Genomic DNA, 23,548 nt, shown 5'->3' with positions numbered 1-23,548 from the left:
TCAAGAGAAATCCCACTGAGGGAAGGAAAACCAGGCACCCATCACCCAAAAATAATCCCCAAACCTTCAGGCAGAGTAAAAATTGTCTTCTTGGTCCCCACAGGTGAGGGGTGACAACCCCCAACCCTTCCAGAGGAGCCTGGCCATAGCGATGGGCGTCACTTGTAGCCTCCTACCCTAAAACGGGGGTGAGCATGTGGACCAAGTGATGGAGAGTGGGGGATTTGGGCGGGGTGTGTGTGGGGTGGTCACCTAGAGATAAGTCTTGGTTCAGTGCCAGGGGATGGGGGGTGGGGGGTGTGAAGGTTTCGTTGTGGTGGTGGGAACATGGTGAAAACCCATCATTGGCTTGGGGCTAAGGTTGGCCAACTTGATGCTCTGAGGTTTTCCCAGCACTCCATCCCAAAATCCTGGCTATTCCAAGGCTGACGTGACCCCAGGGGCAGGACAGACACACACACACCCCTCGTCCCCTCCAGCACCCCATCCCAAAATCCATGCCATTCCAAGGCTGGTGGGACCAGGATAGACCCCCCCACTTGTCCCCATTGTCCCCCTCAGCACCCCTTCCCAAATTCCAAGGCTGGTGGGACCAGGTTAGACACACACACCCCATTGTCCCCATCATGTCCCCCAGCACCCCATTCCAAAATCCATGCCATTCCAAAGCTGGTGGGGCCAGGATAGACCCCCTCATGATCCCCCCCAGCACCCCCTCCCAAATTCCAAGGCTGGTGGGACCAGGATAGACCCCCTCATTGTCCCCATCATGTCCCCCAGCACCCCATCCCAAAATCCATGCCATTCCAAGTCTGGTGGGGTGGGAACAGGATAGACTCTCTCATTGTCCCCCCTCCAGCACCCCATCCCAAAATCCATGCCATTCCAAGGCTGGTGGGAACAGGATAGACCCCCTCATTGTTCCCCCCCGCCCCCCCAGACGCTCCGTCCCACGGGACGGGACGTACCGGAGCACGCCACGCCGGCATCCTCGCGGTGGTAGCAGTTGGTGTGTCCCCAGGGGCGCCCACGGCACTGCGCGAGGTTGCTCTCATTCCCGCCGCAGATGACATCATCCATCCAGATGCGCCCGGTCCCTTGGCCAAAGTGAGCACGGCCGTAGACCGCGGTGGCTGCCCCGCAGCCCAGCTGCCGGCAGACCACCGCCGCGTCTGCCAGGTCCCAGTTGTCATCGCAGACCGTCCCCCATTGCTCTTCGTAGAGCACCTCCACCCTCCCGCTGCAACGGTGGGGTCCTTCAGCCAGGCGGATTTCCACCACCTCTTCCCTCACCCAACCTGTGGGAGGAGACGCAGCGATGGGGGCAAAAAGGGGCCTCCTACGGGTAACCACCGGGGTGTAAACCTGGAGGACATGCCCAACCATGTCTACCCATAGGAGGACAGATCCTGGTCCTGCCTGCATGGTCCTTGGGGCTTCATAAGCACCACCAGACCCTATGGTTGTAGGTCCCTGATGGGGAAGGGGACACATAAATCCCATTTCTTGGAGCCATGGTGCATGCCAACTGGGGTGTCCATGTCCTTTTTCTTACCCCCATCCCTACTCCGCCGTGCCAAGGGCGGTGAGATCCACCAGCTCCACGGGGCGCCACCACCATCAACCAAGGGGACAAGCCCCTGCACCACCAAAAACTGCAGCCAATGCTCCGGGGGTCACGTTGGAGAAGAAGAGGGGGGTTCTGGGGGGGAAGGGGCAGCTCCTAGCTGTATTTTCAGGAGAGGAGCATCACCTGAGCAGACCACGCTGGCGTCCTTGATGTGGAGGCAGCTGTTGATCCCCCAAGGTCTGGCCGGACACTCGGCAAGGCTGTTCTCCCCCCCGAGGCAGGCGACCCTGTCGAGCCAGATGCGATCCAGCCCCCTCCCAAAAAAAGCTCCCGGCAGGGCCACCACGGCCACCCCGCAGCCCAGCTGCCGGCAGACCACCGCCGCATCGTTGAGGTCCCAATCATCGTCGCACACCGTCCCCCAGCGCTGGTTGTGGAAGATCTCCACCCTCCCAGCACAGCGGTGCGGGCCATTCACCAGCCGGACAGTGGAGGTGACGTTGGAGTCATCTGCGGAAAAAATCCCGATAGATTTGGGGGGGATAGGGGTGGAAGGAGCCCCCGTTCCCACCCCACCCCATCCCACCCGCCATCACCCACTGCAGCAATGCGGGCCATTCCTTGATGTATTGTTTGAATAATCCATGGAAAAATCCCAATGGATGGATGAACAGATGGATGCATGGATCGATGGATGCACGGTTGGATGCATGCATGGATGGATGCATGCATGGATAGATGGATAGATGGATGCATGCATGGACGGATGGATGGATACATGTATAGATGGATGAACAGATGGATGGATGGATGGGGATGGATGGATGGATGGATGGACGGACGGACCCCCCCCATCCCATCCCTGGAGGGCCTCGACCATCCCAGACCCACCCCAGCAGCACCCAGATGGACACACACACCCTGTTGGCACATACCCAAGCACACCACACTGGCGTCTTCTCCATGGTTGCAGTTGGTCTGTCCCCAGGGCCGAGCACGACACTGGGTGAGCGCATCCTCCTTTCCAGAGCAGCTGACATCGTCCAGCCAGATGTGTCCCGTTCCCTGCTGGAAACGAGCTTGGCCAAGTCCTGCTTCAGCTCTGCCACAGCCCAGCTGCCGGCACACCACCGCTGCATCATTGAGGTCCCAACCATCGTCGCACACCGTCCCCCACTGCCCGGCATGGAGCACCTCGACACGGCCAGCACAGCGGTGCGGCCCATCCACCAGCCGTAGGTCAGCGGAGCTGGAGTTACCTGGGATAATGGAGAGGGAAAGGCGGGGGGGGGGGGGGAGGGCGGCTGGAGGACACCCCAACATCCCTGGAGAACCCCCCCCACTGTAGAGAACCTCAACTATGGGTGGAGGCATCTTCCATGAGTAGCTATAATTAGTATCTAGGAGATACCCAAGGGTGGTCATGGGTGAGCTACTGGGAGTTACTAGGCAATACTCATGGGTGAGCTACTAGGATTTTCTAGGAGATATTAATGAGTGAGCTACTAGAAGTTTCTAGGAGATACCCATGGTGTGATCATGGGTGAGCCACTAGGAGTATCTAGGAGATCCTCATGGGTGAGCTACTAGGAGTATCTAGGAGATACTCCTGGGTGAGCCACTAGGAGCATCTAAGAGGTACTCATGGGTGAGCCACTAGGATTTTCTAGGAGACACTCCTGGGTGATCATGGGTGAGCTACTAGGAGTACCTAGGTGATCCTCATGTGCGAGCACTACAAGAAGCTCCTACCCCAGCCCCGCCCGCAGCACCTCCCCCGCGGTGTCCCCCCTCCCCCCCCCCACCTGCGCACACCACACCGGCATCCTCCCCGTGGTGGCAGTCATGGACGCCCCACATCTTGGTGCGACACTCAGCGAAGTTGCTCTCCTCCCCACTGCAGCGGACGTCGTCCAGCCAGACAGGCCCCGCGCCCCAGCCGAAGTGTGCAGAGCCGGGGGCTGCCAGCGCCGCACCACAGCCCAGCTGCCGGCAGACCACTGCCGCATCCGCCAGGTCCCAGCTGTCATCACACACCGTCCCCCACTGGTTGTTGTAGAACACCTCCACCCTGCCAGCGCAGGGGCTCAGACCCCCCGACAGGCGAAGCTGGGGGCTGCTGGTGATTCCTGAGGCTGGAAAACATCCCAGAAAAAAAAAAAAAAAGGGGGGGGGGGATTCTTAGGGATATGAATGGGATGACGAGAGGGCGGGGCGTCCCCGTGGTGGCTTTGCATGGTGTCACCGTTGCCCATACATCCCTCGCCCTTTACCAGCAGTGAGCATGGCGGGGGGAGGGGGCGCTCCATGAGGTCCCTCCCCCCACCTTGCACCCCAAAAGCGGATGCATCCCGATTCCGAGGTTGGGACAAGGTGTCTCCACCCTGAGGGACACTGCACCGGGAGGAAGGGATGCGGAACGTCCTGCCCGGAGTTCCTCAGTGCTTCCTGTTTCACGGAACCTGCATCACCTGGCGCTACCCCCTTCCCCCCCTAAAGAAAATGGCAAAGGATATTTTATTTTATTTTATTTTTCCTGGTTATCCCTCTCCTGGTTGCCCCATTGACCTTCCCAAGCCAAGACCTCCTCAATCATCTCACAAAAAACGGGTGTAAGCATGTAAAAACACAGAAACAACCAGTTCCAGTGCATCTTTCTGCATTCTTTCTCCCCATTTTTCCACCACTAGGCTGGAGCTGGGCACGCGGTGCCTGCTGCTGCTCAGAGCATTGCCCACCCTGCTCCTCCCAAAGGCTGTGGGTACTTCAGCCAGTCAAAACACCTCGGACCCTTCTGGTGGTACCAGATGCTGAGGCACGTCTTTGCCGTGCCGCTTTCTTTCCCCGGCGCGTCCTATTTTTCCCCGTGTCTCCCAGCACCGGGTTTAACAGGGTTCCTAGGAATCTGGGCAACTGGGTGGCCAGTGGGTGGCCAGTTTGATCCCAGCCTGCATGGGAACGGTGGGGGTTGGGTCCACGTGATGGAGAACCACCTACCCGAGCACACAACGCTGGCATCTTCCACGTGGTTACAAGCGCGATGGCGCCAAGGCTTGACCGGGCATCCAGTGAGGGTGGCTTCTGTCCCCAGACAACTCACCCCTTGTAGCCAAATGGGGCCGGTTCCTTGCCCAAAAGCAGCCAAACCTGGAGCACCCACGGCCACCCCGCAGCCCAGCTGCCGGCAGACCACCACCGCGTCGTTGAGGTCCCAACCGTCATCGCACACCGTCCCCCAGCGCTGGTCGTGGAAGATCTCCACCCTCCCGGCGCAGCGGTGCGGGCCGTCAGCCAGCCGCAGGTCTTCGGTGCTCCCTGCGTCCAAATCTATGAGGAAAATTAGGAAAACGACCCCCCCGCTGGCTGGAAACACCTGGATGGTGGCTGGAGACCCGGGGGGGACCCCGCACCCCCCATTTTCAAGGTGCCCTCCCGGCACGTCGTGGTTCTGGGCGCACAGGTGTGAGCGTGGTGGCAAACAGGAGCGAGTCACCAAGCAGTGGCAGTGACACCAGTGAGCGCAGGGGCACAAGGGGGCGAAGAGCCCCAAGGGCGTCAAGGACTGGAGCGAGGAGGAGCTTGGGGAGGAGAAGGGGATCCCTGGGGATCAGAGGCTGTGCGGGAGCACGAGGGGGGAAAATATCCCCCCGGGGGCAGCTGGCACCCTGGGGTGGCAGGGACCTTTGTGTCCCATGGAATGGCAAGGTGTGATAGGCTTGGGATTGCTGGATTGCTGGGAATCCTAGGATTGGGATTGCTGGGAGACCTAGGCTTGAGATTTCTGGGAATCCTAGGACTGGGATTGCTGGGAATCCTAAAATTGGGATTTCTGGGAATCCTAGGATTGGGATTTCTTGGAAACCTAGGATTGAGTTTTCTGGAGAGCCTAGGCTTGGGATTTCTTGGAAACCTAGGACTTGGATTTCTTGGAAACCTAGGATTGAGTTTTCTGGAGATCCTAGGCTTGGGATTTCTGGGGAACCTAGGCTTGGGATTTCTGGGAGACCTAGGATTGGGATTTCTTGGAAATGTAGGTTTGGGATTTCTGGGCATCCTAGGCTTGGGATTTCTGGGAATCCCAGGTTAGGGATTTCCAAGCACCTTGCCCAAGGGAAGCCAGGGATGGGCAGACCTCAGAACGGAAAACACCTCCGGCTCCCTGGCATGACTGCAGGCACGGGGGGTGGTTGGAGCAGGGCGAGGAGGAGCCAGATGGGCAGACTGGGTCTGTGTGACCCCCCCATGGCAGGACTGACCCCCTCCCCCCCCGCCACTGACCTGTGGCCGCGGAGCACACCACGCTTGCGGACCCCCTGCCTTGGCAGCTCTCAGCACCCCAGAACTTGACCTTGCACTCAAAGAGGGCTGCTTCGTTCCCGGTGCAATCCACAGAATCCAGCCAGATCAGATCATTCCCAGTGCCAAACGGGCCGGAGCCCCCGGCCGAGCGCGCCGGCCCGCAGCCCAGCTGCCGACAGACCACGTGGGCTTCGGCCAGGTCCCAGCCGTCGGTGCAGACGCCCCCCCAACGCTGAGCGTGGAACACTTCAACTCTCCCGGAGCACGGATCCGAGCTGTTGGCCAGACGGAGGCTTCCCAGGTCGGAAAATCCCGATCCTACAACATCAGAGGGTGGACACACGTTGAGGTAGGTACCTTCTACCCTGTGAAATTTGGGAGCAACGGGTTTACACCAGCAGATGAGCATCCCTGTGGGTCAAGGATGCTCAGGAGCATCCCTGTTCATTAAGGATGCTCAGGAGCATCCCCGTGGATTAAGGAAGCTCAGGAGCATCCCTGTGGATTAAGGATGCTCAGGATCATCCCCGTGGATTACAGATGCTCAGGAGCATCCCTGTGGGTCAAGGATGCTCATGGGAATCCCTGTGGATTAAGGATGCTCAGGATCATCTCTGCGGGTCAAGTGATGCTCATCAGCATCCCTGTGGGTCACATCCAGCAGGGTCCGGCCATCCAGCCATTGGCCCCCTTGTGCCATTTGGGACACCGGGGCCCCCTCAGCTGCCCTCCAGCTCTTGCTCCTGAAGGACACAGGTTTTCCTGTAGGATCTTTGAGCCCACCCAGGGGGAGATGCCACCTTCCCATACCGCCTCGCTCAGTGACACCCAGTTATTACGCAAAATCCATCATATTGAGCAACCCGGTCACCGCCTCAGCTTCCTGACAGCTGCTACAATGGATTCCTGCGGCAAAAAGTGGGAGCCAGAGGGGAGATGGAGGGATGGGAGACGGGATCACAGGGACATCAACCATGGATCAACCAAAGCTGTTGGAGAATCCTCCCTGACCACCAGGGAGAAGACCCCCTCGACCCGCTGTCAAGAAGCAGGTGAGGCCACGCTGCAATTTTCCTGATGGAGACAATCTCCGCTCCACGTGACCACTGGGATTTGTCCTAAACCCCTGGCCCAAGGCGAGCCAGAAGCTGTATTTTTGGGGATAGCGGTGGAAATGAGCAGGACATTGAGTTTTGGGGGGTTTCATCCGCCAGGACGGGCCACGAGGGGCTGATTTCAAAGCAAAAGGTCTCCAGGCTGGGCACAAACACCGCCTGCATCGCAAACCCCGCGCCCCCGCGGAGCGCAGTGCCGCAGCGCTGCAGTACCTGCAGGTGCAGGGTAAGGATTGCCCCCAGCTCTGCAATGTGGAGCAGTTACCTGAGCACACGACACCAGCCTCCTCTCCACGCTGGCATTGGTGGACGCCCCATCCCCGGCTCCGGCATTCGGAGAGGGCGGCCTCGGTGCCGGCACAGCGTACGTTGTCCAGCCAGATCGGTCCGTGTCCCTGGCCGAAGCGAGCGCGGCGCGGAGCCGCAATGGGGACGCCGCAGTCCAGCTGGCGGCACACCGCCTGTGCCGCCGGGAAGTCCCAGCCATCGTCACACACCGTCCCCCACGTCTCCTGGTGAAACACCTCGACCCGCCCGGCGCAGGGACCCGGCCCGTCAGACAGGCGGAGCGGAGCGAAGCTGGAGATGACCGAGCCTGCGAGGAGGGAAGGAGATGCTGGAGCACCCGGCTGCACTACGGGACGAGGATGAAGGCGGGAAGAGGAAGAATGCGGAACGAGGAAGAATCCGGGAAGAGGAAGAATCCGAGAAGAGGAAGAATCCAAGAAGAGGAAGAATCCAAGAAGAGGAAGAATCCGAGAATAATCCGGAAAGAGAGGAAGAATCTGGGAAGAGGAAGAATCCCGGAAGAGGAAGAATCCGGGAAAAGGAAAATCTGGGAAGAGGAAGAATCTGGGAAGAGAGGAAGAATCTGGGAAGAGAGGAAGAATCCAGGAAGAGGAAGAATCCGGGAAGAGGAAAATCTGGGAAGGGGAAGAATCAGGGAAGAGAGGAAGAATCCAGGAAGAGAGGAAGAATCCAGGAAGAGAGGAAGAATCTAGGAAGAGGAAGAATCTGGAAAGAGGAAGAATCCGGGAAGAGAGGAAGAATCTGGGAAGAGGAAGAGTCCGGGAAGAGAGGAAGAGTCCAGGAAGAGAGGAAGAATCCAGGAAGAGGAAGAATCCGGGAAGAGGAAGAATCCGGGAAGAGAGAAAGAATCTGGGAAGAGGAAGAATCCGAGAAGAATAATCCAGGAAGAGAGGAAGAATCCGGGAAGAGAGGAAGAATCTGGGAAGAGGAAGAATCCGAGAAGAATAATCCAGGAAGAGAGGAAGAATCCGGGAAGAGAGGAAGAATCCAGGAAGAGGAAAAATCCAGGAAGAGAGGAAGGATCTGGGAAGAGAGGAAGGATCCCGCCTTGCTCTGAACCCGCAGCATCCCATCCCCCCCGCTCCCGGTGACCCTTCCCAAAGCCCCCTGCCCCAGTGGCCCCACGTTCCCCACTGGGAGGGGGGGTGTTCCCCCTCCCTCTTCCGCGGGTGCTGGAGCTGCACCCACCTGAGCACACAGCGCCAGCACGCCTTGGGTGGCCGCAGCTGCCCTCTCCTCTGGGGCTGGCCCGACATTTCCTCAGGCTCTGCTCCGTCCCCTGGCACTCCACGTTGTCCAGCCACACGCGCAGGGATCCGGGACCGAAATCGGCCTCTTCCGACGCTGCCAGTGCCGTCCCGCAGCCCAGTTGCTGGCACACGACCTCGGCGTCCCGCACATCCCAGCCACGGGGGCACACGGTCCCCCACTCCCCCCAGTGCAGCACCTCGACGCGGCCGGCGCAGCGGTGGGAGCCGTTTGCCAGCCGGAGCTGGGCTGGCTCGGGGGCAAGCGAGGCTGCCAACACCGCGGGGTTACCGATGCCAGCAGACGGCCACCGGCCTCCCGCCGCGTGGAGCCCAGGGCGATTGAGCTCCACAGGGTGACGAATGGCACGGGGGAGGGTCCCCAGGGTGTCAAAAGGCACGGCAGATGGTGCCCAGGGTGCCAGAAGGAACAGGAGAGGGTGCCCAGGGGGGCCCCACGGTGCCAAATGGCATGGCAGAGGGTCCCCAGTGCCAAAAGGCATGGTGGAGGGTGCCCAGGGTGCTGGAAGTCACGGTGGGGGGTCCCCAGGGTGCCAGAAGGCACGGCAGAGGGTCCTCAGGGTGCCAGAAGGCACCACGGAGGGTCCCCTGGGGGTCCCCAGGGTGCCTGCTGGAGCTGGTGGGTTCCCAGAGGAGCAGGACTCAGGGATCCCCGCCGGACCACCTCCCCCTGCCTCAAATAACCCCACCCCACGACCACCCACCAACCCTGCCTTGGCCGCCACTGGCAACCCCCAGAAGCCCTCCCTGGGGGTACAGAACCCCTCCCCCTCACGGCCCCTCCCCACCCCAAACGATGCCACGGCGCATCCCTCACCGGAACAAACGACGCCAGCGTCTTCCCCGTGGTAGCAATCGGTGACGCCCCACGGGCGCGCGGGGCAGGCGGACAGGGCGCGCTCCCTCCCAGTGCAATTCGTCTCGTCCAGCCAGATGACACCCCCTCCCCGTCCGAACTGCCCCCCCCGGGGGGCTGAGAGCGCGTGGCCGCAGCCCAGCTGCCGGCAAACCACGGTGGCATCCAGTAGGTCCCAGTTGTCGTCGCACACCGTCCCCCACCGCTGGTTATGGAAAATCTCCACCCTGCCGGCGCAGCGGTTGCTGTAGTTGACCAAGCGCACACGGTCGCCTTCCACGTTACCTGGAAAAAAAGGGGGAAATCGGGAAAAAATTGGGAAAAAATCAGGGAAAATGGGGAAAAACGGGGGGAAATGGGGGAAAAAAATCAGGAAAAAAATCAGGGAAAATGGGGGGAAATCGGGAAAAATAGGGAAAAGTAGGGAAAAATTGGGAAAAGCAGGGGAAAATAGGGAAAAATAGAGGAAAATCGAGAAAAATTGGGGGAAAAGAGAAAAATCAGGGGAAAAATCAGGAAAAATGGGAAAATCAGAGAAATCAGGAAGAATCAGGAAAAAATCAGAAAAAGTAGGGAAAAATAGGAGAAAATCAGGGAAATATAGTGAAAAATCAGGAAAAGTCAGGGGGAAATGAGGAAAAATGGGAGGAAATAGGGAAAAATAGGGGAAGAAGGGGAAAAATGGGAAAAGTCAGGGAAATTGGGAAAAATGGGGAAAAATAGGGGAAATCGGGAAAAACTGGGGAAAGAAATTGGGAAAAATGGGGGGAATTGGGAAAAATTGGGGAAAATGGGGGAAAATTGGGAAAAATTGGGGAAAGAAATTGGAAAAAATGGGGGAAATCGGAAAAAATGAGGAGAAATAGGGGAAAAATCAGGAAAAACAGGAAAAATTGGGGAAATTGGGGAAAAATTGGGAAAAATAGGGGGAAAATTGGGAGAAATCAGGGAAAAATCAGGAGAAATAGGGAAAAAATCACAAAAAATAGGGGAAAACAGGAAAAATTGGGAAAATAGAGGGGAAATTGGGAAAAATCGGGAAAAAAATCAGGACAAATAGGGAAAAAATCAGGGAAAACAGGGAAAAATCAGGAAAAATGGGAGAAAATCGGGAAAAAATCATGAAAATGGAGGAAATGGGAAAAATCAGGGAAAATGGGGAAAATCATGAAAATACAGGAAAACTGGGAAAAAAAGGGGGGCAAATTGGGAAAAAAACCTGGTAATTTTTGGAGAAAGAAAATCACCCTGGCACTTTCAGAGGATGCAAGCGCCCCACGTGCATCATGTCGCCGCAACAAAATGCCGGCAGATCGCTCGTGCTGGCGGGCGAAGGGGCAAGGCACCCCATGGTTGCATCCCACCCACCAGCGTCGGCGCCCGCCCCCCCTCCAGGAGGACCCCCCAAAAATTCCTCCAGTGACATTTGGTGACGCCACATGTCCGCGAGGTTGCAGCAATGGAAAACCCAACGCGACGGATCAACTGCGACGCACCCTGCCATGCTGCGCGCAGTGCGTTACCTGTGCACACTGCGCCGGCTCCTGTCCCACGGTGACACGTGCCGTTGGGCCACTCCTTCACCTGGCAGGTGGCCAGGCTGGGCTCGGTGCCCGCGCAGCTCACGCCGTGGGGCCACATGCCGCCGCTGCCTTGGCCAAAACGCTGCCCATCGGGCGCCACCAGGGCACTGCCGCAGCCCAGCTGCCGGCACACCACGCCGGCCTCCGGCAGCCCCCAGCCCTGGGCGCACAGGGCCACCCAGGTGCCGTTGTGGGCCACCTCCACCCGGCCCTCGCAGCCACTGGAGCCATTGGCCAGGCGGAGCTCAGTGCTCACCGGTAATCCCGAGGCTGCCGGTGACAAGCGAGGGAAAAGCTGCGGTTACGGGGGGGATCCTCCGTGCGTGGCAAGGATCCTCCATGCACCGGGGGACCCTCCCGGCACAGCGAGGATCAGCGTCCTCATAAGAAGAAACTTGCAATGGAAGTCACCCAATTGCAAAGTCCCTTTTTATTGTAAAGTCACTTTTTATTGCAAAGTCACCTCATTGCAAAGTCACTTTTTATTGCAAAGTCACCTCATTGCAAAGTCAGCCGATTGCAAAGTCCCTTTTTATTGCAAAGTCACTTTTTATTGCAAAGTCACTTTTCATTGCTGTCACCTTCTGGCAAAGGCCATTTATTTATTGCAAAGGTGATTTATTGCAAAGTCACCTTCCTGCAAAGGCCATTTATTGCAAAGTCACCTTACTGCAAAGTCCCTTTTTATTGCCGTCACCTTCCTGCAAAGGCCATTTATTGCAAAGTCACCTTATTGCAAAGTCACTTTTTATTGCAGTCACTTTTTATTTCAAAGTCACTTTTTATTGCAAAGTCACCTTATAGCAAAGGCCATTTATTGCAAAGTCACCTTCTTGCAAAGTCCCTTTTTATTGCTGCCACCTTCCCGCAAAGCTTGCAACGGCCCTTCCCTGCTCCCTGCCACACATTCCAAATAAAAGGAGCTACACACACACCAAACCCTCCACCACCAGCCCAGCATCCACAGGCGAGACAGAATCGAGCCTTTTTTTTTTTTGGGGGGGGGGGGGTCGCCGATAAATCATGCACAGTACCACAAACCAATGGCCCTTCGGCTGCAGGACGCGGGGGATGGCTTTGCAGGGTCTTTGCTCAACCTTAAGGGGACGCTGTGGGTGAGCACCCTTGGGTGGGGGGCGCAGGAACCACCCCCTGACCCCTTCAGGACCCCGAAACAGTTTACCTGCACAGATCACCCCGGCGTCCTCCCCGTGGAAGCAGTTGTTGTCCCCCCAGGCGGTGGCGTGGCAATCAAAGAGGGTCCCCTCGGCACCGGTGCAGTTGACCTCGTCCAGCCAGATGGGATCATGGCCCCTGCCGAAATGTGCCCCGCCGGTGGCCACCAGCGCCTCACCGCAGCCCAGCTGCCGGCACACCACTGCCGCATCCGCCAGGTCCCAGCCGTCATCACAGATTGTCCCCCACATGTGGTCGTGGAGCACCTCCACCCTCCCGGCGCACCGGTTGGGACCGTTGCGTAACTGGAGGGTTCCCAAAGCGGCCAGGCTGGAATCTGTGGGTATCCCAACAGGAATGAGGGATGCGCGGCACCACCAGCGCAGCAGGGAGGGATGCAGGGACAGTGGCATTGTGCCAAACTACCTGAGCACTCCACGCTGGCATCCTCCACGTGGTGACAGTTGTGTTCCCCCCACGGTTTGGCTCGGCACTGGGACAAGTTGCTTTCCTCCCCCGTGCAGTTGACTTCATCCAACCAAATCTGTCCCATTCCTTCTCCGTAACGAGCTCCCGGAGCCACCGCCAGCACCGTCCCGCAGCCCAGCTGCCGGCAGACCACCCGACCCTCCGGGGAGCCCCAACCGTCATCACAAACTGTCCCCCACGTCCCGTTGTGGAGCACCTCCACCCGCCCGGCGCAGCGGCTGGGGCCACCCACCAGGCGAAGGACCCCCCCTGGGCTCTCGGCAGCCGAACCTGCGAAGGCAGGAGGGGAAAGAAGAGGGGAGGGGGAATATTGAGGAGGGGGGATAAAACATCTCAGGGGTCTGAGGTGTCTCCTACCCCACAAAAAGAGGTTTCGTTGCGGGGTGGTGACTGTCCCACGCATCCCTCAGCATCTCAGATGACCTGGGGCATCTCCAGTCAACCCAACGCCCCACCTCCACATCCAACCCATCTATTTAGATAATAATAATAAGAAGAACCATTTTAAATCCAAATCCCACCCCAGAGCCCTTTTCTTGCTCGTTGAACAGGCAGGAAAAGAAAAAAAAAAAAAAGGGTATTTGCACTTATGTGTTTTTTTGTCCAAGCAAAGATGGAGCTTCACCACAGAGGCAGTGCCTCGGGGTCCAGCCGCATGGTGAGAGGGAACACACGTGAGGGGAAGGGTCTTGGGAAGGGGAAGGGTCTTGGCAAGGTGAAGGGTCTTTCTTGGCAAGGTGAAGGGTCTCAGGAAGGCAAAGGGTCTCGGGAAGGCAAAGGGTCACAGGAAGGCAAAGGGTCTTGGCGAGGTGAAGGGTCTCGGCGAGGTGAAGGGTGTTGGGAACGTGAAGGGTCTTGAGAAGGTCAAGGGTCTCGGCAAGGTGAAGGGTCTCAGTGAGGTGAAGGGACTCGGCAAGGTGAGAGGTCTTTCTTGGTGAGGTGAAGGGTCTTGAGAAGGTGAAGGATCTTGAGAAGGTGAAGGATCTTGGTGAGGTGAAGGGTCGTGGCGAGGTGAAGGGTCTTTCTTGGCAAGGCGAAGCGTCTTTCTTGGCAAGGCGAAGGGTCTTGGCGAGGCGAAGGGTCTTGACGACGTGAAGGGTCTTGGCAAGGTCAAGGGTCTTGGCAAGGTCAAGGGTCTTGGCAAGGTCAAGGGTCTTGGCAAGGTCAAGGGTCTTGGCAAGGCACAAGACCCATGCCACGAGATGGCCGCGGCCCCGTCGGTGCGGTTTTGCGCCAACCAAAGGGAGATGGTGGGGAAAGGAGCTGTAACGGGGAGGGTCAGTCATGGGGAGAGCTCAAGGGGGTCATCAGAGAGGTAAAAAAACCCAAAAAATTGTTGAGGGATATGATTGCGTTGTGTCAATCAGCGTTTTGACCACGGATAATGACTCCTGAAGGGCTCAGGCCACTGAGCTGTGCACAGTGCGACCAGCAGTAAGTGAGGCAGCAAGCAGGGCAACAGGCACAGCACTCGGGAGGTTGCCGGGGCCCGAGAGAGGAGGGAACAGGTAAAAAATAAAATCTCAAGTCGGCATCTGGGCAGCTGCAGTGCAGAGCTCAGCTCTTGCGGCCGGGCTGTGCAGCAGGGAGCGGGAAAGAAGCCTCACAAGGAAACCCCTTTGCAAGGAAGCAACTCCCACTGCAAGGAAACGGGGCCCTTCGGCAGGAAACCAGCCCCTCTGCAAGGAAACAAGCCCCTTTGCAAGGAAACCCCCTTTGCACAAAACCCCCTTTGCAACAAAACCCCCTTTACACAACCCCCCCTTTACAACGAAACCCCCTTTGCACGAACCTCCCTTTGCACAAAACCCCCTTTGCATGAAACCTCCGATTATGGGGCACAAACCTCCAATAACGGGGCACAAACCTTTAATTACAGGGCACAAACCTCCGATAATGGGGCAAAAACCTTTAACTACTTTCAATTACAGGGCAAAAACCTCCAATAATGGGGCACAAACCTTTAATTACGGGGCAGAACCGTGCAGCAGCAGCCCCGCCACGCGTGGCTCCGGAGCCAGCCAAGCCCTCGACTTGGTGTCAAACCCCTTTCACCCTCCTCCACACACACACCCCAGCCCACCCCCCAGCCCCCTCCGTGAACCCCAGCCCCCTCAGCCAGCCCCCGGCCCAAAGCCCCAGCCACACGGCCAGCAGGAGGAGCTGAGGTGGTCCACGGGCTACCAGCAGCCCCAGGGCTAACGCCACTCACCCCAAAGGCACGCCAGTAGGAGGAGGGTCCCCACGTGCTTGAGCCCACCAGGGGGGGGTGGGCTTCTATGCCTGAGGGGGCTGGGTGAGGGACGGGGACTGCCCTGCGTCCCCATATTCCCAACGCGCAAACTGCAGCTCGGAGTGGAACCGTGGAACCGTCCCCGTTGGAAAGATGCCGGTTGATCCCAGCACGTCCCAGTAGCCAACTGGGAGGGCTAACTGGGAGGGCGGCCAGCCCTCCCTCTTCCTCTACCCTGCTCCCCGCTGGGTGTTTCACCTCCTGACCCGCGGCCAGTCTGGTCATCAGCTTGCGAAAGAACCAGCCATTCCCGGAAAATACGGTGCAAACAAAATCCCTTCCAACGTCCGCGTCCCGGCACCGACGTGCTGACCCCTGCGGGTGCCTCGGCTGCCCTGGCGTCTTCCCGCGATAAAAACGTGGCTTTTGATAAACTAAATCAAACCTTTACATTGAAAAGCGGGGAAACAGAAGGGTGTTTTCTTCCTTCGACCATCCGGTTGGGTTTGGAGCGATCGTCCACCACCAGAAAATGGGTTACTCCAGACTGGGAACGGGTTTATTGGTTTATTGCAGAGGCTGGAGCCAATGCTTGGCCACGGGGCGAGGCTGGATGCTCTCCATGATGAGAAAGGGTCTTGCAACCCACCCTGAGACGCTTCCAATGGCTTGATCCCATTTGGAAAATGAAGGGAACCAGTGTTTTCTTACCCTGACGTGGCTGCACTTGGGAGACGGCAAAAATCCTGTTGGGATGCGCCGCTTGGCGTCCCAATGGCACTTCTGCGGATGATGCTCCGGGTACGTCCCTTGCAAACTGCTCCAAGTATATCCTGAGCTTCCGAGAGGATGGAAGAGCTTCTCATCCTCCAATCGTTCCATGGCAGCACGCCAAGGAAAGGGCTGGAAGCCGGAGCAGCATCACCAGGAAGGATTGAGTTTTGGGGAAAAAAAAAAAAAAGGGTCGTCAAATTAACGTCACTTGTTTGGGTGAAAGGGAGGGCTCGGGTGGAGGTGGGTGCTGTGCCTTGGAGATGGCGCTTGGATGGAGGAAGGATGTGACCCCCGCTACAAACACGGCGGGAGGTCCTGGTCATATCTACACCAAAGTAAGATGGAAAAGCGGAGCGCGGGACGGGAAGAGGACGGGGAAGTCTTGGGCTGAGTTTACTCCGCTCAGCCTGGCAAAACTTGAGAGGGTCGGAAATTCCTACTACGAGAGCACGGCAAGTAAATTCCTGCCTGTGGGAAGATCAAATGGGAGAAACCCAAATGCCAGAGGCATGCTGAGCTCGGGGGGAGGACCAACGGGGGGAAAAGATGCGTGCGAACGAAAGGTGGAATAACAAGGTGGGGGGAAACGAGGTTGGAAACACATCAAAACTCATTAAAAAAAAAAAAAAAAAAAGCGGAGCCACGAGGAAAGGTGACTCCATTTGCACCAAGCAAGGCCAAGGACTTTGTTCCCCTTTTTTGCAACCAAAAAATCCCAACAGCAATGAGATTCCTGATCAACCGGCACGGAAATGCCATCGGCCGTTGGAGCACGACGCGGCCCCAGGCGAGCGTGTTCCCTCTGGGGCCGTTTTCATCATTTGGACGAAAAAATAAAATCACTTTGGAAGTGAGTCCCAGTCCTACATCCCTTGGGAACGCGGGTGTTGTGTCCAAATTCCTTCTTGAGGTGCTGCACCAAGCCCAAGCGCTGGGATCCGGCGGGTGCAGATCCTGCAGGAGCCGTGAGGAGCATCGTGTCACCCCAGCTTGATGATGAAGACATTCTCCAAAGGGCGTGCATGGATTTTACGGCACAAAACTGGGGCCAGGTTCCTGTTTTCCCAGATTTTGAGGGAATCCAGCCGGAGCCAGAAGGAACCTGGGTCTGCGGTGTGAACTTTGGGACAGGCAAGGCTGGAGGACCAGGTCTTCTGTGGGGGACCAGGTCTTCTGGGGGGACCAGTCTGAGGTGGACCGGGTCTCCTGGGGAGGGGGGGGGGCCACATCTCCTGAGGGGGCCAGGTCTTCTGGGGGGGACCAGATCTCCTGGGGAGGACCAGGGCTCCTGGGGAGGACCACATCTTCTCAGGGGGACCAGGGCTCCTGGTGGGGACCAGGGCCCCTCGGGGGGTGGGGCAGGGCTCCTCAGGGGGGAACGTCTTCTGGGGGCGACCACATCTTCTGGAGAGGTCCAGGTCCCCTGGGGAGGACCAAGTCTTCTGAGGTGGACCAGGGCTCCTGGGGGGGACCACGTCTCCTAGGGGGGGCAGGTCTTCTGGGGGCGACCACATCTTCTGGGGGGGACCAGATCTTCTGGGGAGGACCAGATCTCGTGGGTAAGACCAGGGCTCCTGGGGAGGATCAGGGCTCCTGGGGAGGACCACCTCTCCTGGGGGAGACCAGGGCTCCTGGGGGGGACCAGGAGGAAGATGAGAAGGCTCAGCTGCCAGATGAGAAACCCCATAATCCTAAGAGTGACGGACGGATGGATGTCCATGGAGGAGCAGCAGGTGATCTTGTGGCCACACATTGACAGGAGACACCTGGCCACAGAGGGCGAGGTTCTAGAAGGAGGCCAGACCTGAAGGCCATGGAAATACACACTGTGACTTCCATCAGGCCTATCTTCTCCCCGCTGCCTCTTGCGTCACGTCACTTCCCTTCCACGCCCTTGTGCAGCGACAACCTCGGTGCAACCTCATCGCAACCTGCCCAAGCTGGTGGTCCTTTCCTTCCCTCCCGGCGGAGCTGGGACATTTCTCTGACCACGACCTGGCTTCACCAAAGTGGCGGATGGATCTAGAGCTCCATGGCTTGCTCCACAACGAACGTGACCCTTCCTTGGTGGTGGCCAGGACCATGGATGGGTCTGGAGCTCCATGGCTTGCTCCACCATGAATGTGACCCTTCCTTGGTGGTGACCAGGACCATGGATGGGTCTGGAGCTCCATGGCTTGCTCCACCATGAATGTAACCCTTCCTTGGTGGTGACCAGGACCATGGATGGATCTGGAGCTCCATGGCTTGCTCCACGACAAACATGATGCTTCCTTGGTGGTGACCAGGAGCATTTCTGACCCAGCATTGGTCAACTGGAACCTCCCGTCTCTTGACAGTGCTGCTACAACCAAGGGGCTTATTCCTCCACCTCGCCAGGTTACGCCATAGCCCCAACTACCTATCACGCCGCATTCCTGGTTTTTTGGATTTCAGGATTTTTACTGGTCTTCAAATAAATACGGGGGAGGAGGGGCTTCTCACCATATCCTAGACAGGCTTTGAAGACCCCTCCTCATTTTCCTTCTCATTACCATGCTCCCAGCTTGGTAATCCTCACTTTCCAGGGAGATCTAGGGGAAAAGGTGCGATCCCGTCGGGAATGTGGGGAGGGTGGTGACCTGCAGTGGGTTATGGGGATTATGGGGGGGGGTGGGGGGCTGGGATTAGGGATTAGAGCGGTTGTAGGGGGGGGGAACAAGAGGGATCTGCTCGGATGGGGTCAGGATGGATCCTCTGCAGAGGGACCGGATGGGGGTCAGTCCGAGAAGACCTGGCTTGGAGGCTGAGGGGCTTCGTGGTGCTGAGTGGGGAGATCCACAGAGGCTCAGCGCAGTGAGCTGGGGGCTCTGGGACACATGGGGTGGGGGTCTTTGCCCTGCTCCAGGGGGCTCCCCCTCTGCTGACCGTCGCAGCCGCTGCTCTGCTCTTCCAGCTCCACAAAACAAGGGTCTTCTAGGGTCTTTGCATCCCGCCTAAGCCTGGGATGCCACACCGGTGTCCTCAGTCTTCTTTGTAAGCATCTTGTCTGCAAAACGAAGGCGCAGGATGACGCTGTGACCCCCAGCCCCAGGGTGGGGGGCACCCAGGCCAGCTGGGAGCGCAGCCAGCCCCACCGCATGTACTACGGTCCTGCTCTTACCTAGGGAGCGTCCGGCCCGCCTTCCGTACCTCGCCCACAGGTAGAGAACCAGCAGGACGCCGCAGAGCATCGCCTCGGTGCCAAGCAGGCCCCCCAGCACCGAACAGGATTGCATGAGGTCTGCAGGAAGAGTCAAGCACACGAGGCGGGGTCAGCAGGATGAGCTGCCCCCCTTTCATCCTTCCCTTCTGCTGCACGGTTTGGGGGGGGGGGTGGTGTGCCACGTCCTTCCCGAGGCACAGGGCTGAGCCTCGGCAGCAGCAGCGGGAATCACAGCTCCGCCTCTTTTTGGGGGGAAGGGGAGGGGTGGGCGGGTGCACCCACCCCCCCACAGTGGGTTTGTGCAAACAGAGTGGGGGGATGCTCTGGGGTCCAAAGCCACTGAGATGCCTTCACCCTGCTGGTGGCCTTCTCTGCCCACCCACCCCCTCCCAGGAAAAAGGTTTACGGAAACAATTCGGAAATTATGATAAAAATATAAAGACAAAATGTGCAATGTAAACAAGCAGATGACAGCAGACTCCGGCGCTTACCCTTGGGCATCGCGCACACCACGCCGGCCGCCGAGCCCTGCCGGCATGCCCCCGGCCCCATCTCCTTCTGCTGGCACTCTAGGAGCAGCCCCTCGGTCCCCCGGCATCTCAGCCCCTCCAGCAAGGCACGGCCGTCCCCGGGGCTGAACTGGGCTCCGGTGGGCGCCGACTGGGCTGGCCCACAGCCCAGCTGCCTGCAGACCACCTCAGCTTCCAGCAAGCTCCAGCTGCTGCCGCACACCCCGTACCAGGTAGTGTTGGAGAGCACTTCCACCCGCCCCACGCAGGGACCGGGGCCGTCCCGCACCCGCACCTCCAAGGGGTCCGTGCCTGCCAGACAAACCCAAGGGTTAAGTCCCACCCCAGATGCCACCCGGAGCTTCCAACTTGCTCCCAGGTCGGGTTTTTTTCCCTCTCCCACCCAGCTGAAGGCAAACCACCGGCACCCACCACCAGCTACGAGGCGTGGATTGCCTCACTCCATCCCCTCGCAACTGCCTGACTCCATACGCGTCACTACAGGGCTGGAATCTGCGGGATGGGGCTCATGGGAGACCCCACACCCACCCCCCTGGTGCCACTGGACCTCCTGTGTCTAGGAAAGTGCCTGGATTTTAATATTTTTTTCCCCTGAACAAGGCTTTGCCCATCCAGGGTGAGCTAGAGGGACGTAATCGAGATTAAATTAATTCCACTCAGGTGCACAGCTCCTGGTTATGCCAGGGCAGCGTTTTTTTGCTCAACTCCCGAGAAAAGTGGCTGGGGAAAAGCTGGGAACAGCCCAGGGGACAGGGAAAAGCGAGCGGAGGGAGAACCCAGCACAGCCCTGGGATGGGGAGGAGGGAGCGGAGGGAGCGGAGGGAGAACGCGGCAGAACCCTGGGGTAGAACATCAGCTCCAGCACTACCCCAGCCACCCCTGGGCGGCCACCTACCACCCTGGCTCGCCCACCCCGGTCCCCCAGCCGGTGTTACCCAGGCACACCACGCCAGCATCCTCGTTGTGGTGGCAGTTGTGCTCTCCCCAGTTGCTGAACTCGCACTGGGTGAGGGAAGACTCCGTCCCCACGCAGTGAACGTCGTCCAGCCAGATGGGATCAGAGCCCGGTCCAAAATGAGCTGAGCCTGGTGCAGACAGCGCTGCCTCACAGCCCAGCTCCTTGCAGACGACAGTGGCATCGTGGAGGTCCCAGCCATCATCGCAGACGGTTCCCCACTTCTCATCATGAAAGACCTCGACTCGTCCCACGCACCGGTTTGAGCCGTTCACCAGCCGCACTCGGTGCTGCTCCGACACGTCCGCACCTGCGAAGGGAGGAAGGGACACATCCATACCTGACTGTCATCCACAGCACCGCTGGGGCTTCGCAAGGTGCTGAGCCGTCGGAAAATCAGAGCATCCTTCCATGTGCACAGCCTCCAGCTGCCAGGGAAAGTTGCTGCAGCGACAGGGCGGGCTTGGGGTTTGCTCCTTGTGGGGATGGATAGAGGGGTCGCAGCTTGGAGGCTGACAAAGGCTCCTGGAGTCAACGGGGACTGTGGGAGGGTCCTGGGGTCAACAAGGAGTACAGGAGGATCCTGGGGCAACGGTATGGGAAGGTCCTGGGGTCAACAGCAACTCTGGGAGGGTCCTGGGGTCAATGGTGACTGTGGGAGGGGTCCTGTGGTCAACAACAACTGTGGGACTGTCCTGGGGTCAACAGCAACTGTAGGGGGGTCCTGGGGTCAACAGTATGGGAGGGTGCTGGGTTCAACGGTGACTGTGGGAGGGTCGTGGGGTCAACAGTGACTCTGGTCGGGGGGGTCCTGGGGTCAACAGTGACTCTGGGAGGGTCCTGGGGTCAACAAGGCATACAGGAGCGTCCTGGGGTCAACAGCGACTCTGGGAGGGTCCTTGGGTCAAGCCTACTCCTCTGGATTTCATTTTTTTTAACCCCGAGGTGGGTAAAGGGACGCGATTGAGCTGACCCCCCCACGCAGGGTACTTATCCCGCCTACCACGGACCTGAGCACACCACACCGACATCGTCCCGGTGGTCACAGCCATGGGCTTCCCAGAGCCTGGTGTGGCAATCGGGAAAGGAAAGCTTCCATCCCCGTGCAGGTGATGTTGGCCAGCCAGATGTGGCCGGACCCTTGCCCAAAATGAGCCGAATGCGCTGCTGAGATGGCCGTGCCACAGCCCAGCTGCTGACACACCACCACCACCTCCGCCAGGCTCCAGCCGGCGTCACACGCTGTCCCCCACTGCTGCTGCCGGAGCACGACCACACGGCCCGAGCAGTGGCCAGAGCCATTCTCCAGGCACAGCTGCATCGGTGCGTCAGGGACCATGCCCGAGTGTGACACGAGGAGGGACAAGGGGACGATGAGAGAGGGGACAATGAGAGAGGGGACGAGGAGACACCATGAGGAGACACCACGAGGAGAACATCAGACCACATCACCCCCAAGGTGCTGCTTCACGGCACTGCAGTGACACCCATGCCCAGGGGAGGGTTTGTGCAAGAGGGGTGGTCCATAAGCCCAGCATATCCACAAAAGTGCCCCCAAACCATCGAGGAATATCAAAAACTTGGGGCTAAACACCTCAGGTGGGGGCAAAACCAGCCGTGCGACCCCAGAGACCACGCACATTCAACCATGAGCGCAAGAAATCCCTTTTTATAGTCCCCTCAACCCTTCCCACAACTGCAGTGTCCCCCCCTCAAAGGGAGAGACTCTGCAGACCCCTCTTGCCACTGTCCCTTCTTCAGGACCCCCCCACCCCCTCCATCTTTGCTACTGGTGGGCTACTGGTCCCTGTAGCGCAGCGGGTCGAGACCTGGCTAGGAGAACTGGGACCCACTGCAACGCTTCCCCTCTCCTCAGTGCCCGCGCCAACACCTTTTTCCTTCCTGTTTTCCCTGTTTCTCCTTATTTTCACAAAGCTGCACGGCTAAAGAGCGGCAAAACCGCTGGAGATGGGACAAGGGGGACAAGGTCCCCCAGCCCAGGATGGATACCCGGAGCAGAGCATCCTCCGCTGAGCTTCTCCTGGTCCACAAGCACGACGTGACCTGCGTGCACGACGCTGGCGTCTTCGTTGTGATTGCAGTTGCTGACACCCCCCCCAAGGTCTGGCTGAGCATTCGGACAAAGCGGCTTCGCTCCCGCTGCACCACACGTCATCCAACCAAATCAGGCCCGATCCCGGGCCAAAACGAGCCACCCGGTGAGCTGCAACTGTCGCCAGGCAACCCAACTGCCAGCACACCACGGTGGCATGGGAGAAATTCCAGTCATCGTCACAGACAGTTCCCCACTGGTGGTTGTGTTCCACTTCTACCCTTCCCGAACAAGCGTTGACGCTGTTTGCCAGGTGAAGCTGCGCTGGGCCAACGCATGTGGCCACAGGGTGGCTGGGTGACGCTGGGGGGGACACAAGAGGTGAACCAGCAGAAATTCTCCATCCCTCATCTTTCCAGGACCATTCTGTGCTCTGCTAGACCTTGGGATCTCAGGATAGGGGCAAGACCGCACAGTCCTGGCAACCCAGCATCTTTCCAGCTGTGGCTGGAGCTCCAGAGGTTTCTCCAGAGGAGGAGGAAAAATTCGGGGTTTTTTTCCTGCTGTCCACGAGGCACCGCACCCTCTTTGCGAGGCGGAGGTGACAGCACCCCTTGTGTCCATTGGGATATGGGATCTTCCAGCGGTTTCGCACCTCCATCAGCCACCAAAGCTCTGGATTTTTGGAGCATCGCGGTTTAGGGCCAGAAAAAGAGCGTTCTCCAGCTGACGGCAGCTCGCCAGAGGCAAGGACAGGGAAACCATCCCGTCTCTGGTGGGGAGAAGGAATCCAGGTGTTTCCTGCCAGCCATTCCCTTGATCCCCAAGCCACGTCTCGCAGCACCTGCCCACAAAACACGACAGGTCCCCAGCCCTGCCTGCGCCCCCGAAACACGGAGGTAAATCAAGGCACGCGTGTCCTGCTCACCACGGAGGCACACAATGCACAAGGGGTCCTTATGCACCCCCCTCCCCGGAGGTGGTTCAGCATCCCAGGAAGGTGCAATTAACACAGATCTTTCCAAATCACTCACTAGGGGTGATCCCTCGTGCGGGACAAAACCACGCTGGGGGCGCGGGTGCTCTGCGCCGCGGTGAGCTCTTGGAAAATTTGGGGTGGGGGGACATGGACACAGACAAACAACACTCCCTGT

The 23,548-nt window shown here is 58.6% G+C and overlaps 1 protein-coding gene and 1 long non-coding RNA gene across 2 annotated transcripts in view; both read right to left on the bottom strand.

Annotated features, from left to right (window-relative positions):
• LOC119148277 (deleted in malignant brain tumors 1 protein-like) overlaps window positions 1–23,548 on the bottom strand; it is a 48,581-nt gene that overhangs the window by 21,180 nt on the left and 3,853 nt on the right. Inside the window, exons 5-21 of the mRNA XM_037388245.1 lie at window positions 20,322–20,651; window positions 19,348–19,677; window positions 18,815–18,934; window positions 15,610–15,818; window positions 15,157–15,304; window positions 12,603–12,935; window positions 12,184–12,513; window positions 10,941–11,270; window positions 9,379–9,702; window positions 8,482–8,811; window positions 7,250–7,579; window positions 5,849–6,187; window positions 4,568–5,179; window positions 3,376–3,705; window positions 2,506–2,829; window positions 1,754–2,080; window positions 969–1,298 (exon numbers count right to left, since the gene is read on the bottom strand). Of these exons, the coding sequence (XP_037244142.1) occupies window positions 969–1,298; window positions 1,754–2,080; window positions 2,506–2,829; window positions 3,376–3,705; window positions 4,568–5,179; window positions 5,849–6,187; window positions 7,250–7,579; window positions 8,482–8,811; window positions 9,379–9,702; window positions 10,941–11,270; window positions 12,184–12,513; window positions 12,603–12,935; window positions 15,157–15,304; window positions 15,610–15,818; window positions 18,815–18,934; window positions 19,348–19,677; window positions 20,322–20,651 (5,376 nt within the window). The remainder of the gene's footprint in view (window positions 1–968; window positions 1,299–1,753; window positions 2,081–2,505; window positions 2,830–3,375; window positions 3,706–4,567; window positions 5,180–5,848; window positions 6,188–7,249; window positions 7,580–8,481; window positions 8,812–9,378; window positions 9,703–10,940; window positions 11,271–12,183; window positions 12,514–12,602; window positions 12,936–15,156; window positions 15,305–15,609; window positions 15,819–18,814; window positions 18,935–19,347; window positions 19,678–20,321; window positions 20,652–23,548) is intronic.
• On the bottom strand, window positions 11,517–12,169 carry LOC119148444. Its single transcript, XR_005104385.1, has 2 exons — window positions 11,862–12,169; window positions 11,517–11,697 (listed from the first exon to the last, which is right to left on the bottom strand). It is a non-coding gene; the product is annotated as an uncharacterized LOC119148444 (long non-coding RNA).

Source organism: Falco rusticolus, chromosome 5 (assembly GCF_015220075.1).
Source record: "Falco rusticolus isolate bFalRus1 chromosome 5, bFalRus1.pri, whole genome shotgun sequence".
NCBI classification, from domain to species: Eukaryota; Metazoa; Chordata; class Aves; order Falconiformes; family Falconidae; genus Falco; species Falco rusticolus.
The sequence above is the reverse complement of the archived record's forward strand: the minus strand, read 5'-3'. Positions and strand labels throughout refer to the sequence as shown.